The sequence below is a fragment of the Procambarus clarkii genome, chromosome 50, assembly GCF_040958095.1.
Source record: "Procambarus clarkii isolate CNS0578487 chromosome 50, FALCON_Pclarkii_2.0, whole genome shotgun sequence".
NCBI lineage: Eukaryota > Metazoa > Arthropoda > Malacostraca > Decapoda > Cambaridae > Procambarus > Procambarus clarkii.
In genome coordinates this window covers 25,431,598-25,447,048 of record NC_091199.1, presented here as the reverse complement: position 1 = coordinate 25,447,048, position 15,451 = coordinate 25,431,598, and the positions used below count along the sequence as shown (strand labels likewise).

General features: G+C 40.6%; 1 protein-coding gene across 1 annotated transcript in view; it reads left to right on the top strand.

Annotated features, from left to right (window-relative positions):
- The window catches only part of LOC123772788 (angiopoietin-related protein 1-like), a 203,915-nt gene that overhangs the window by 5,688 nt on the left and 182,776 nt on the right, over nucleotides 1-15,451 (top strand). Inside the window, exon 2 of the mRNA XM_069303734.1 lies at nucleotides 9,169-9,316. Coding sequence (XP_069159835.1) covers nucleotides 9,169-9,316 — 148 coding nt within the window. The remainder of the gene's footprint in view (nucleotides 1-9,168; nucleotides 9,317-15,451) is intronic.

Genomic DNA, 15,451 nt, shown 5'->3' with positions numbered 1-15,451 from the left:
GTAGGGAGAGTGAGTGTAATACAGTACTGTATAGGTGTATGGAGGAGATTTTGGGGAACTGTAGGGAGAGTGAGTGTAATACAATACTGTATAGGTGTATGGAGGAGGGACGGAGGACTATATTTCCATCTGTGACAGGGACGGAGTGCTATATTACCATCTGTGACAAGGACGGAGGGCTATATTACCATCTGTGACAGGGACGGAGGACTATATTACCATCTGTGACAAGGACGGAGGGCTATATTACCATCTGTGACAAGGACGGAGGGCTATATTACCATCTGTGACAGGGACGGAGGGCTATATTACCATCTGTGACAAGGACGGAGGACTATATTACCATCTGTGACAGGGACGGAATGCTATATTACCATCTGTGACAAGGACGGAGGAATATATTACCATGTGTGACTGGGACGGACTACTATATTACCATCTGTGACAAGGACGGAGGGCTATATTACCATCTGTGACAAGGACGGAGGGCTATATTACCATCTGTGACAAGGACGGAGGGCTATATTACCATCTGTGACTGGGATGGAGGACTATATTACCCTCTGTGACACCCCAATACTCCCATGCCTTCGTAACGGGAATACCATGGAAAACAGAACCCAGAGCAAAGACTGTTCAGGATATGATGGACTACGTCACCCAAAAGAGTCATGGAATTTGTATATATACTTGCCAATAAGAAGAAAAATGAAAAGCAACAGAAGAATCCATGGTTCAGTCAGGAATGTAAGGTAGCGATGCAATTGAGTTCAAGAACATGGAGAAACTACAGGAATAACAGAACACCAGAGAGCAGAGAGAGATACCAGAGGGTCACGAATGAGTACCTCAGAGTGAGGAGAGAAGCAGAGTCAGCATAAAAATGACATTGCGAGTAGAGCCAAGACCCAACCAAAACTGCTCCTCAACCATATCAGGAGGAAAACAGCCGTGAAAGAACAAGTGATGAAACTGAGAAAGGAGAACAGATACACAGAGAATGACAGAAAGGTGTTTGAAGAACTCAACAAGAGATTCCGGAAGTCTTCACAATTGAGCAAGAAGAAGTCCCTGCACTAAATGAGGAAGCGATAAACCAAGCAACCTTGGATGAATTTGACCTCACCAATGATGAGGTCAAAGGGAATCTGTTGGAGCTGAATGTGACAAAGGCTGTTGGGCCTGACTGAATCTCACCCTTGATACTAAAAGAGGGTGCAGAATCAATTAGTGTGCCACTTTCAATTTAATATAACAGCTTATTGGAAACGGGAGATCTATCGGAAAGCTGAAAGACATTAATATAATCCTTATATACAAAAAGGGTGATAGGCAAGAGGTACTGAACTACAGACCAGAATTAAGACAGGTGAAGATAGACAGAGACTACAGGACGACCTGCACAAACTGGAGGAATGATCTATAAAATGGCCACTAAAGTTTAACTCAGGGAAAGTGTAAAGTAATGAAATTAGGCGAAGGGAACAGGTGGCCGAACACAAGGTACCATCTGGGAGGTGAAATCCTGCAGGAGTCAAAGATCTGGGTGTTAATATCACACCGAACTTGTCCCCATAAGCCCAAATCATAAGGATGTCCCCCATAAGCCCCTTGTCCCCTATAAGCCCAAATCATAAGGGTGTCATCAGCGGTGTATGCTTGATTGGCCAACATAAGAACTGCATTTAGAAACTTGTGTAAGGAATCATTCTGAACCTTGTATACCCCTTTTGTCAGGAAAGTCCTTGAGTATGCAGCTCCAGCCTGGAGTCCATACCTAGTTAAAAGCAAAAGAAAGTTAGAGAAGGTTAAAAAATATGCCACAGGAGTAGTCTCAGAACTGAGAGGTATGAGCTACGAGGAGATCCTACTGGAACACTACCTCACGTCCGTGGAAGACAGAAGAGTAAGTAAGTAATTATCAAAAGAAGGCACCAAACTGGAAAGGCTATGTAGCACCATAAAATGTGCGGAATAATCAGAGGGCACTAAATATCACCAAGGATGTCAATATGGGAACAGAAACGCATAAGGCGACCAATATCAAAAGTATCCGATTCACCAAGAATTCCATCAAGGGACAAGTCACTGTGAGGGATGGTAGAAAAACAAAACACATGCTCGCCCTGGAAGTCAAGACATTCAAGAAGGATATGCATGACTGTAAGTGGGACAATGCAATTTGGGCAATATGGAGCAGTGCGGTGCTCCATTAAGTGACCGTGAGTCAAGCATGTATGGCCAATACACAACCTCGCAAGAGCCGTTTCCCATCGCCGGTTACGGTGGTAGGAGGATGGCCACAAGGACACACTACTTTTAAGAGCACGCAGTTTGTTACCGGTAAAAGAAGACCAACAATCCTGCCTACAGGTAAGGATGGAGGAGTGAATAACTGGGTTAAATTCGGAATAAGAAATACCTTTACAGGAGATAGGACAGGAGTGGACAGCTTCTCTAGCAGCAGCATCCGCACGCTCATTTAAAGAGACTCCAATATGGCTTGGAACCGAACAAAACTCAACTGACTTAAATTTACTGGAAATAAGAAACAGCGAATGCTAAATCTCGACAACCACTGGATGAACCGGGTTAAAGGAGCCGTGAGCCATGAGGGCATTACGAGAGTCAACGACAATTACAAAGGAAGATTGACACGAAAAAGCAGGAGACGAAGAGCATAAAGAATAGCATAATGTTCCGCTGAGTAGATGCTAGTCTCTGGAGGTAGGCGACACATATAAGTGCTGTCAGAAAAAATAACAGAGTAGCCTACACCGTTCGCAGACTTAGACCCATCGGTGAAGATGGAAACGGAGCGGGAGAGCGAAGAAAATTGCTCAAGGAAAAGGAGTTTCAGAACTGTAGGAGGGGTAAAAGCTTTAGTGATGCGGGTTATGGACGTATAAAACTTTGGAATGGGGACTCTCCACGGGGGCAAGGAAGGAACAACACAAGGAGAAATATTAGAAATACAAAATGAAAGAGAATCCTGTAAGCGAGATAACTGGACAGAAAGAAGGTGGTTGGGAAGAGGAACAGGAACCTCCAGAGGGGTAAAAGTTAATGCACGACAAAGGCGAGAGGAAGGATGTTGCAAGTACCGCCCAAGATAGCGAAGACAGTAGCGATCACGGCGGTCCTGGAGAGATTGGAAGCCAGTGTCAACATACAAGCTGTGGACGGGAGTCGAACGAAAGTTATCCCAGTATGGTGCAAAGCATCAAGACAGCGAAGAGTTGAAGGAGAAACAGCCAAGAAAGCAGGGCAACCATAATCGAGTTTAGACAGGACGAGAGAGGAATGTAAAGCAAGGAAAGTGCGCCTATCCGCTCCCTAAGAAGTATGGGACAATACCAAAAGGAGGGTAAGAGCCTTAGAGCATTCAACTCGGGGGTAAGAGATATGGGGCGACCAAGACAAACGAGTGTCAAACATTAACCACAAAAGTTAAACGGAATCCTTGTACACAATGGGATGACCATATAGCGACAAAGAAGGACAAAGAACGACACGCTTCCGATTAAAAGTCATAGCACACGTCTTAGACGTAGAGAACCTGAAGCCATGATCGGTGGCTCAAGACGACACGGCATCAATCGCAAGTTGAAGCCGCCGTTGAAGAAGATGCGAATTGCATTTGTAGATTTGCTTCCAAATAAGATGTAGTAGGTCTTTTCTATGTTAAGTGTTAGTTTGTTGGTTGACATCCATAAGTGGACTTTTTTTAGTTCATTATTAACAACATTATTTAGTGTATGTGGGTTGGGGTTAGAGTAGATGAGGGTAGTATCATCAGCAAACAAAATAGGTTTCAGAATGTTAGAGACATTAGGCAGATCATTGATGTATATAAGAAATAGGAGAGGTCCCAAGATGCTGCCCTGTGGCACTCCAATGGTAATTGGTAGAGTGGGAGAGGTTATATTATTGATGGCTACACATTGGTATCTATCATTAAGATAGGATTGGATATAGTCCAGTGCATGGCCTCGGATTCCATAATGATGGAGCTTACGTAAGAGGTAATTGTGATTAACAGTATCAAAGGCCTTTCTCAGGTCAATGAAGAGTCCAATCGGAAACTCATTTTTGTCAAGGGCTGAGTAAATTATATCAAGGAGACTAATAACTGCATCGTTGGTACTCCTTTGGGAACGGAAGCCAAACTGACAGGGGCTAAAAATGTCGAATTTTACGAGATAGGAGTAGAGCTGTTTGTAGATAATTTTTTCAAATATTTTTGATAGTATGGGTAGTTTGATATTGGTCTATAATTGTTTATGTCTGCCGGATTACCTCCTTTATGAACTGGCGTTACTCTTCCTTTTTTAAGGATATTAGGGAAGGTATGACACTCAAAAGATTTGTTGAACAGCAGAGCTATAGGTGGCACAAGAGCATGGGAGGCGGTCTTGTATATAATGGATGGGAATTCACTGATGTTCCCAGCTTTGGTTTTTAGTGAGTGTATGATGGACACAACATCTGTCGGGCTGACTGGTGAAAGGAGAAGAGAGTTTGGATAGCTGCCTGAGAGATATGTGTCTGAGTCGGTGGGATTTTACTGGCAAGGTTAGCACCAACCGATGAAAAGAAGCTATTAAATTCATTCACCATTTCTAAATCAGATGACGGTGTAAGGCCATCCTTAGAGAGTGTTACCTGGTTGTGGGAGTGTTGTTTAGTTCCTAAGATATTAGAGATGGTATTCCATGTGCTTTACATGTTGCCTTTTGCTTCTTTGAATCTAGTCTCATAATATGAAAGTTTAGCTTTTCTTATGATACTGGTAGGCACTGACGAGTACCTTTTAACTACTTCCTTTGTAACTAGACCACTCCTAAATTTCTTTTCATATTCATGTTTTTTATTGATTGATTTAATTATGCCACTTGTGCGCCACGGGTTATTTTTTCTTTTATCACTTACTTGTTTGGTAAGGAGGGGACAGTGAGTGTTTTAGAGGCTTAGAGTTTTGGAGAGAAAGAGGTTAGTTAATGAGTTTATATCCTGTGTATTATTAAATTCAGATTCCCAGTTGATATTGTGAAATGCATTAGAGAGATTGCCTAAAGCTGATTCCCTGTGTAAACTGAATGAGAGTTTCTTGCTTTCTGGGGGTGTTATGTCCATATTTGCTATGAGGAAGGTAGGATAGTGGTCAGTTGTTCTGTCATAGATCACCCCAGATGTAAGGGGAGCTGTTATATTAGTCCATAAGTGATCCAGGGTAGTGGCAGATGTTTGAGTGACTCGGGTGGGCTTGGTGATTGTGGGAATTAGCATAAAGGAGTGCATGCTGTTACGGTATTAATCAACTTGAGGGTTGTTTTGAAGACCCAGCTCAATATTGAAATCACTTCCCAGAATGATGTGATTTTTGTTGAGATTGTTATTTATGATAAGATTCCTTATGTTGTCTGAGAATGAAGCTATGTTGGTATTAGGAAATCTATAGATGGCACCAGTAGTCAGGGAGAATTTAAGGGATTTATTGGAGAACTTGGCAAAGGTATATTCACAATAGTCGTCTCTATCACTAATGACACTATTGCTGAGGAAGATATCTTCGTAATATATTGCTGTGCTACGTCCTTTTTTATTAGGCCTGCAGTTATGAATGGCTTTATATCCAGCTAAATTGTAGAGTTGGGTATAGTCATTACTTAGCCAAGTTTCTGTTAAAATGATGAATGATAATTTAGTACCTAGTGCTGTGAGTAGTGCATTTATATCATCAAAATGTTTACCAAGTGACCTAACATTTTGGTTGTAAACTGATAAGCAGGTGCTATTTAGGAGTTTGCTTTTTTGCAAGATTTGCTGTGTAATTTGTGTGGATATGGGACAGAAGATTTCGATCAGGATGAATATCAGTAAGCATATAGATACAATAATGTCACGATACAATAAGATAAGCAATTACAGGATCAGTTAAATACTAAATCTGCTGTAAATAGAAAGTAATTATAGCAAAAAACAACAATAAACGTAGGTACACAAAAAATAGAAACAATTAGAAGTAGAGTAAAGATCCCCGTAGATAGCCAGGAAGGATACAGTAGTTAGGTTAAGAGAGAAGAAAAAATCAGTAGACTGACAAGAATAATATATAGCAAAAAAATAAAGAGACAAATAATAATCGTAAAGTAAAAATAATCTTAAAAATAAATTATTTAATATAGCTTAGTTGTGAACCTATAATTTGTATGAACTTAAGAAAACAAAATGAGCTCAATAATTAATTACAATAAATGATGTATAAATCAAATTACAATTAAATTTAAAAATTAAAAAAAAATAACAGGGTAAGATTATATTCATGAGCAAGATTTTACTAAGACACTGAGGTAAATGCTTACATAAATACTAAGTCTGCTATAATTAGAGAATAATTATAGCAAAACACAACAATAAATGCAAGTATACAAAAGAATTGAAACAATTAGAAGTAGAATAAAGATCACTAGAGAGCCATGAAGGATACACAAGTTTGGTGGAGAGAACAAAAAATCAGTAAAGACTGTCAAGATGAATATATAAAAAATTGACAAATGATAATTGTAAAGTAAGATAATCTTAAAGATAATTAATTTTATTTAGCTTAATTTTTAACCTATAATTAGTCTGAACTTAATTAAGAGAACAATATGAGATCAATAGTTAATTTCAATAAATGACATAAATCAGTACAATTAAATTTAAAATTTAAAAAAAATAGGGTAAGATTAGATTTAAGAGTAAAATTTTACAATGATACTGAGGTAGATGCTTGCATAAGTGCATGGAGACTTGACTGATTACTTAGGAAATTATATGAATGAGAGAACATTAGGTAAATGGTAAGGCAGAGACAGCACCTTGGACAAAGTTAGATTAAGTTAGGTTAGGCTCAGGCACTCAAAGAGTTATTTTAAGTATTGGCATTGGTCGGGTTCAGGTTTCAGATATACCATAATCACTAAAGAAGGCCAGTAGTTGTTGGTCACACTTTATTTCATATCTTTTTCCTGCACTTTCCTTCTTTGCAATGATCGTTCCATTCCTAGTGTAGCACTTCTTGATAAGACCAGGGTTTAGTTTGCGAATTTTACGCAGCCTGAAAAGGAGGGATCCACGCTGCTTTGTTAGGCACTCATTTTTATAGAGGTTGGTTTTTTACTTAGCAGCTGATTGTATGAGGTCAAACTTAACAGAGGGATTTGCAAGTTTGATGAGCATTCTCCTACTGTTTCGGGAACTGTTTTTATCTATCCTGATCGCTGATTTGATATCAACATTGACTTTGATCTTTGAATTAATTAGGGTGTGGGCTATGTTACAACAATTCTCACCTTGTTGTTTATCAGGTAGATTAGTAGAGCTAATTATCAGGGAGTCATGAAGTTGTTGCTGCTCTTGGTCATCTTCGGAAGCTGCCTGGTGAATCTGAAGGAGATTGATTTGTTTTTCCAGCTTTTGAAGGAAGTCACTTTGAGCTGAGTTGGTTTCCTCGGCCTGAATCTTATGTATTTTATCCATTGCATCATTTGCAGCAGTTTGTAAGTTGAGAATTTCTTGGTTGTTGTTCGTCGACGATTCAAGGAGGCGGTCTATGGTTTGTTGTTGTTGGGTGACTGGCTTGGAGGGCCGAAACAGCTTCAGATTGCAGGAGCACTATATTATATAACAATATGAATAGCCAAATTTCTGTGAATCCCCTACCATGTTGGAATCTGTGGAAATGAATGAGCAAATGTGCTGGCTGCTGAAGGAAACCATATTGGTTTCATTTTGGATACAAATATCCATGGAGATTCAGAATGGAAACAATTTTAGTTGAACATGCAGAGGAGTTTAAGAATCTGTGGTGAGAGTGATGGACACAGCCTTTACAACTATACTTCAGAGAATGTAAACATCTAAGAGTCATTAGATATATGTGTAAAATAATAAACCCTACATTGTTTGAGTTAGGGAAAATGCCATTTATCATATAGATACTGTTCTTAAAGATTCCCACATTTTGCACCTGCAAGATAACACAAGATTTTAAGGGTTGATGAATGTTAATCTTAAAAACATTATATAAGATCAATATATAAGACAAGACAAATTAAAAGCCAATATATAAGACAACAAAAAGTTTTCAGAATGTTTCACACCACTTTCCAGCAACAATTACAATTTATATAAATTATTTTATGGAATAATACATAAATTTTATATTTAAACATGATATTAGTGTTTAGTGGAATGCATAAGGAGTCAAATTGCGTTAAAAAGAGCGATTTTTAGAAAATTTGGAAAAAGATACTTTTTTCTGATCATAGAATAACTAAATGCATTTTGAAGGTTTCATTCAGCCATTAAATATCATTCACAATTTATTAATGAATTTGACAAAAAACACCATCAATTTTATATTTAAACATGTAAAAACTATTTGTAATACATTAGGAACAAAATAGTTCTAGAAATTTTTTTTATTATAAAACCTATGTGTTTGGATTTTTGGATTAAAAGTTTCTCAAATTCTCTCCTGCACCATTCTCAATGCAAGTTATTCCTACACCTATAGGAAGAGATATGTGAAGGTTTGGAAACGTTTTGTGTTTGCTGGGCTAGGGATGGAGAGCTATATTACCATCTGCGACAGGGATGGAGGGCTATATTACCATCTGTGACAGGGACGGAGGGGTATATTACCATCTGTGACAGGGACAGAGGACTATATTACCATCTGTGACAGGGACGGAGGGGTATATTACCATCTGTGACAGGGACGGAGGGGTATATTACCATCTGTGACAGGGACAGAGGACTATATTACCATCTGTGACAGGGACGGAGGGCTATATTACCATCTGTGACAGGGACGGAGGGCTATATTACCATCTGTGACAGGGACGGAGGGCTATATTACCATCTGTGACAGTGACGGAGGGCTTTATTACCATCTGTGACAGGGACGGAGGGCTATATTACCATCTGTGACAGGGACAGAGGGCTATATTACCATCTGTGACAGGGACAGAGAGCTATATTACCATCTGTGACAGGGACGGAGGGCTATATTGCCATCTGTGACAGTGACGGAGGGCTATATTACCATCTGTGACAGGGATGGAGGGCTATATTACCATCTGTGACAGGGACAGAGGGCTTTATAACCATCTGTGACAGGGACAGAGGCACTGCACCAGCTGACGCAGCCCTCGCGCCAGACACTGCATCTGGCTGCCTACAATGAAATTGGATTGTGGAGGTCATGGCACATCGAACACAGCTGGGCACGGTGGGGCATCTTCAGCATCAACAGCGAGAGTACCCAGTAAGTCTTGCTCCTTCCCTCTGTTCTTACTGTTGCTTCTGTTGTTACTGTTGCTGGTGCTGCTGTTGTTACTGTTGCTGGTGCTGCTGTTGTTACTGTTACTGGTGCTGCTGCTGCTGTTGTTACTGTTGCTGCTGTTGTTACTGTTGCTGCTGTTGTTGCTAGCACTGCTGTTCTTACTGTTTCTGCTGTTGTCACTGTTGCTGCTGTTGTTACTGTTGCTGTTACTGCTGCTGCTGTTTTTGGCGTTGCTGTTGTTGTTACTGTTATCGCTGTTGCTGGTGTTGTTACTATTGCTGGTGTTGTTGACGGTGCGGCGCTGTTCCTTGTTCTGCTGCCGCTGTTGTTACTGTTGCTGCTGTTGTTACTGTTGTTGCTGTTGTTACTGTTGCTGCTGCTGTTTTTGGTGCTTTTGTTGTTACTATTGCTTCTGTTGTTACTGTTGTTGGTACTGTTGTTGTTACTAGTGGTGATGTTGTTAATGTTGCTGGTGCTGCTGTTATTACCATTGTTACTGTTGTCACTGTTGTTGGTGCTGTTGTTGGTACTAGTGGTCTTGTTGCTACTGTTGCTGCTGCTGCTGTTTTTACTCTTACTGGTGCATCTGTTGTTACTGGTGATACTGTTGTTAATGTTGCTGGTGCTGGTGCGGCTGCTGTTCCTTGTGCTGATGTTGTTCCTACTGTTGCTGATTTTGTTACTGGTGCCGCTGTTATTACTGTTGCTGCTGTTGTTACTGTTGATGCTACTATTGTTGGTGCTGCTGTTGTTACTATTGCTGCTGTTGTTACTGTTGTTGGTACTGTTGTTCTCTCTAGTGGTCCTATTGTTACTGTTGTTGGTGCTGCTGTTTTTACTCCTACTGGTGCATCTGCTGTTACTGGTGATGCTGTTGTTACTGTTGTTGGTGCTACTGTTGTTGGTGCTGGTGCTGTTACTGCTACTGCTGTTCTTGATGTTGCTGCTGTTCTTGATGTTGCTGCTGTTGTTCCTGATGCTGCTGTTGTTACTATGGCTGCAGTTGTTACTGTTGCTGCTGTTGTTACTGTTGCTGCTAGTGTTACTGTTGCTTTTGTTACTATTGCTGCGGTTATTACTGTTGCTGCTGTCGTTACTGTTGCTGCTGGTGTTACTGTTGCTGTTGTTACTGTTGCTGCGGTTGTTACTGTTTCTAATGTTATTACTGGTGCTGTTGTGTTACTGGTACTGATGCTGTTGTTGTTACTGTTGCTGCTGTTGTTACTTTTGCTGTTGTTGTTGCTGTTGCTGCTGTTGTTGCTGAGGCTGCTGTTGTTACTGTTGCTGCTATTGTTACTGTTGCTGCTGTTGTTACTGTTGCTGCTGCTGTTACTGCTGCTGCTGTTGTTGCTGGTGCTGCTGTTGTTGCTGGTGCTGCTGTTGTTAATGTTGCTTGTGCTGCTGTTGTTACAGTTACTGTTGCTGCTGTTGTTACTGTTGCTGCTGCTGTTACTGTTGCTGGTGCTGCTGCTGTGGTTACTGTTACTGTTAATGTTGCTGATTGTGTTACTCTTGCTGCTGTTGTTACTGTTGCTGCTGTTGTTTGCTACTGTTACTGCTGCTGCTGTTGTTACTTTTTTGGTGCTGCTGTTGATACTGTTACTGGTGATGCTGTTGTTACTGTTGCAGGTGTTTCTGTTGTTACTGTTACTGGTGCTGCTGGTATTACTGTTACTTGTCCTGCATTTGTTACTGTTACTGTACTGCTGATATTACTGTTACTGGTGCTGCTGTTGTTACTGTTAATGGTGGTGCTGTAGTTATTACTGGTGGTGCTGTAGTTGTTAGTGTTGCTGGTGCTGTTGTTGTTACTGTTGCTGGAATTGTTCTGTTGCTGTTGTTGTTACTGTTGCTGGTGATGTTACTGTTGCTGGTGATGCTGTTGTTACTGTTTCTGGTGCTACTGTTGTTACTCTTCCTGGTGCTGCTGTTGTTACTGTTGCTGGTGGTGCTGTATTTACTGTTGCTGGTAGTGCTGTTGTTATTGTTGCTTTTGCTGCTGTTGATACTGTTCCTGGTGCTGCTGTTGTTACTGTTGCTGGTGGTGCTGTTGTTACTGTTGCTTGTAGTGTTGTTTTTATTGTTGCTGGTGCTGCTGTTGACACTGTTACTGGTGTTGCTGTTGTTACTGTTGCTGGTGTTGCTGTTGTTACTGTTGCTGGTGCTGCTGTTGATGCTGTTTCTGACGCTGTTTTTGTTTCTGTTACTGGTGCTGCTGTTGTTACTGTTACTGGTTCTGCTGTTGTTACTGTCACTGGTGCTGCTGTTGTTACTGTTGCTCGTTTTGATGTTGTTACTGTTGCTGGTGCTGCTGTTGATGCTGTTTCTGACGCTGTTTTTGTTTCTGTTACTGGTGCTGCTGTTGTTACTGTTACTGGTTCTGCTGTTGTTACTGTCACTGGTGCTGCTGTTGTTACTGTTGCTCGTTTTGCTGTTGTTACTGTTGTTGGAAGTGCTGTTGTTATTATTGCTGGTGTTGCTGTTGATACTGTTACTGGAATTGCTGTTGTTACTGTTACTGCTGCTGATGTTGTTACTGTTTTTGGTGCTGCTGTTGTTACTGTTACTGATGATGCTGTTGTTACTGTTGCGGGTGCTGCTGTTGATACTGTTGATGGTGTTGCTGTTGTTACTGTTGCTGGTGCTGCTGTTGATGCTGTTTCTGACGCTGTTTTTGTTTCTGTTACTGGTGCTGCTGTTGTTACTGTTACTGGTTCTGCTGTTGTTACTGTCACTGGTGCTGCTGTTGTTACTGTTGCTCGTTTTGCTGTTGTTACTGTTGTTGGAAGTGCTGTTGTTATTATTGCTGGTGTTGCTGTTGATACTGTTACTGGAATTGCTGTTGTTACTGTTACTGCTGCTGATGTTGTTACTGTTTTTGGTGCTGCTGTTGTTACTGTTACTGATGATGCTGTTGTTACTGTTGCGGGTGCTGCTGTTGATACTGTTGATGGTGTTGCTGTTGTTACTGTTGCTGGTGCTGCTGTTGTTATTGTTGCTGGTCGAGCTGTTGTTAATGGTATTGGTGCTGCTGTTGATACTGTTGTTGTTGCTGTTATTGTTACTGTTGCTGTTGATGTTACTGTCAATGGGGCTGCTGGTGTTACTGTTACTTGCGCTGTTGTTATTACTATTACTCTGGGTTCTGTTGTTAATGTTGTTGGTCTGCTGTTGTTACTGTTACTGGTGTTGCTGTTGTTACTTTTGCTGGTGCTGCTGTTGTAATTGTTGCTGGTGCTATTCTTATTGTTGCTCGTGCTGTTGTTGTTAATGTCACTGTTACTGTTGCTGCTGTTGTTACTGTTGCTGATGGTGCTGTTGTTACTGTTGCTGATGGTGCTGTTGTTATTGTTCCTGGTGCTGCTGTTGTTACTGTTTCTGGTGGTGCTGGTGTTACTGTTGCTGGTGCTGCTGTTGTTACTGTTACTGGAGTTGTTACTGTTGCTGGAGATGCTGTTGTTACTGTTAATAGTGCTGCGGTTCTTACTGTTCATGGTGCTACTCTTGTTACTGTTGCTGGTGGTGCTGTTGTTACTGTTACTGGTGCTGTTGTTATTACCGTTACTGGTGCTGCTGTTTTTACTGTTCTTTGTGCTGCTGTTGTTAATGTTGCTGGTGCTGCTGTTGTTAATGTTGCTTGTAGTGCTGTTGTTATTGTGGCTGGTGCGTGCTGCTGTTGTTAATTTTATTGATGCTGCTGTTATTGCTGTTGCTGGTACTGCTGTTGTTACTGGTGCTCCGGTTTTTAATGTTACTGGTGCTGCTATTGGTACTGTTGCTAGTGGTGCTGTTGTTACTGTTGCTTGTAGTGCTGTTGTTATTGTTGCTGGTGCTGCTGATGTTATTATTGCTGTTGCTGCTGTTATTACTCTTGCTGGTACAGCCGTTGTTACTGTTGCTGGTGACGTTGTTGTTACTGTTACTTCTGCTGCTGTTGGTACTGTTACTGGAGCTGCTAGTATTACTGTTACATGCGTTCCTGTTGTTATTACTGTTACTGGTTTTGCTGCTGTGGTTTCTGTTGCTGGTGCTGCTGTTGTTACTGTTACCTGTGCTGCTGTTGTTTCTGTTGTTGGTGCTGCTGTTGGTACTCCTACTGGCGCTGCTGTTGTTACTGTTACTGGTGCTGTTATTATTACTGTTACTGGCGTTGCTGTTATTACTTTTACTGGTGCTGCCGTTTGATGGTGCTGCTGCTATTACTGTTACTGCTGTTGTTACTGTCACTGGTGCTGCTGTTGTTACTGATATTGGTGCTGTTTTGTCTGTTCCTATTGCTGCTGGTATTACTTTTATTGGTGCTGCTCTTGTTACTGTTATTGGTGGTGCTGTTGTTACTGTTACTGGTGCTGCTGTTGTTACTGTTGCTGCTGTTATTACTGTTACTGTTGCTGCTGTTGTTACAGCTGCTTGTGCTGCTTTTGTTACTGTTTCTGTTGTTGTTACTGTCATTGGTGCTGTTGTTATTACTGTTGCTGCTGTTTTTTCCGTTACTGGTGCTTGTGTTGCTGTTATTACTGTTGCTTGTGATGCTGTTGCTACTATATTCAGTGACCTGGAGAAACTGGTGGAATGGTGTAGAAAATGGCAACAAAAGTTAAAATCAACAAAGTGTAAAGTAATGAAATTAGGCGACGGGAGCATGAGGCTGAACACAAAATACCATAAGAACATATGAACATAAGAACAAAGGCAACTGCAGAAGGCCTAATGGCCCATACGAGGCAGCTCCTATTTATAACCACCCAATCCCACTCATACACTTGTCCAGCCCGCGCTTGAAACAATCGAGGGACCCCACCTCCACCACGTTACGCGGCAATTGGTTCCACAAATCAACAACCCTGTTACTGAACCAGTATTTACCCAAGTCTTTCCTAAATTTAAACTTATCCAATTTATACCCATTGTTTCGTGTTCTGTCTTGTGTTGATACTTTTCATACCCTATTAATATCTCCTTTGTTATGTCTCTTCATCCACTTGTAAACCTCTATCATGTCACCCCTAACTCTTCACCTTTCCAGTGAATGCAACTTAAGCTTTGTTAATCTTTCTTCATATAAAAGATTTGTAATTTGGGGAATTAACTTAGTCATCCTATGCTGGACACGTTCAAGTGAATTTATATCCATTCTATAGTACGGTGACCAAAACTGAACTGCATAATCTAAATAGGGCCTAACAAGAGCTAGATATAGCTGAAGAACCACACCAGGTGTCTTGTTACTAACGCTTCGATTAATAAATCCCAGTGTCCTATTTGCCTTATTACGAACATTCATGCATTGATCCTTTTGTTTTAAATTCTTACTAATCATAACTCCCAGATCCCTTTCGCAATCCGACTTCGCAATCTCAACACCATCTAGCTCGTATCTTGTAACTCTATCATCATTACCTAGCCTCAGAACTTTACATTTATCAGCTTTAAACTGCATTTGCCAATCCTTTGACCATTTCAAAACCCTATTTAGATCTACTTAAAGTGATAGTGAGTCTTCTTCCGTATTAATTTCCCTGCCGATTTTTGTATCATCGGCAAATTTGCAAATGTTGCTACTCAAACCTGAATCTAAATCATTTATATATATTATAAACAACAGAGGTCCCAGGACAGAGCCTTGAGGCACTCCACTTACAACATTTTCCCACTCTGACTTGACTCCATTTATACAAACTCTCTGTTTCCTTTGGTATAGCCATGCCCTAATCCAACTTAATATAGCACCTCCAATACCATGAGCCTCAATCTTTTTAATCGGTCTTTCATGTGGCACTGTATCAAAAGCTTTGCTAAAGTCAAGGTACATAACATCACAATCCTTATCATTATCAACTGCCTCAACTATGCTAGAATAAAAAGATAACAAATTTGTTAAACATGAATGGCCATTTATAAAATCATGTTGTGACTCAATTATTAATTTATGTTTTTCAAGATGAAGACGAATTTTATTTGCAATTATAGATTCGAGTAACTTTCCCACAATAGATGTTAGGCTAATTGGTCGATAGTTTGACGCAAATGATCTATCTCCTTTCTTAAAAACTGGTATCACATTAGCAACTTTCTTTCTCTGGCACTCTGCCTGACTCTATTGATATATTAAATATG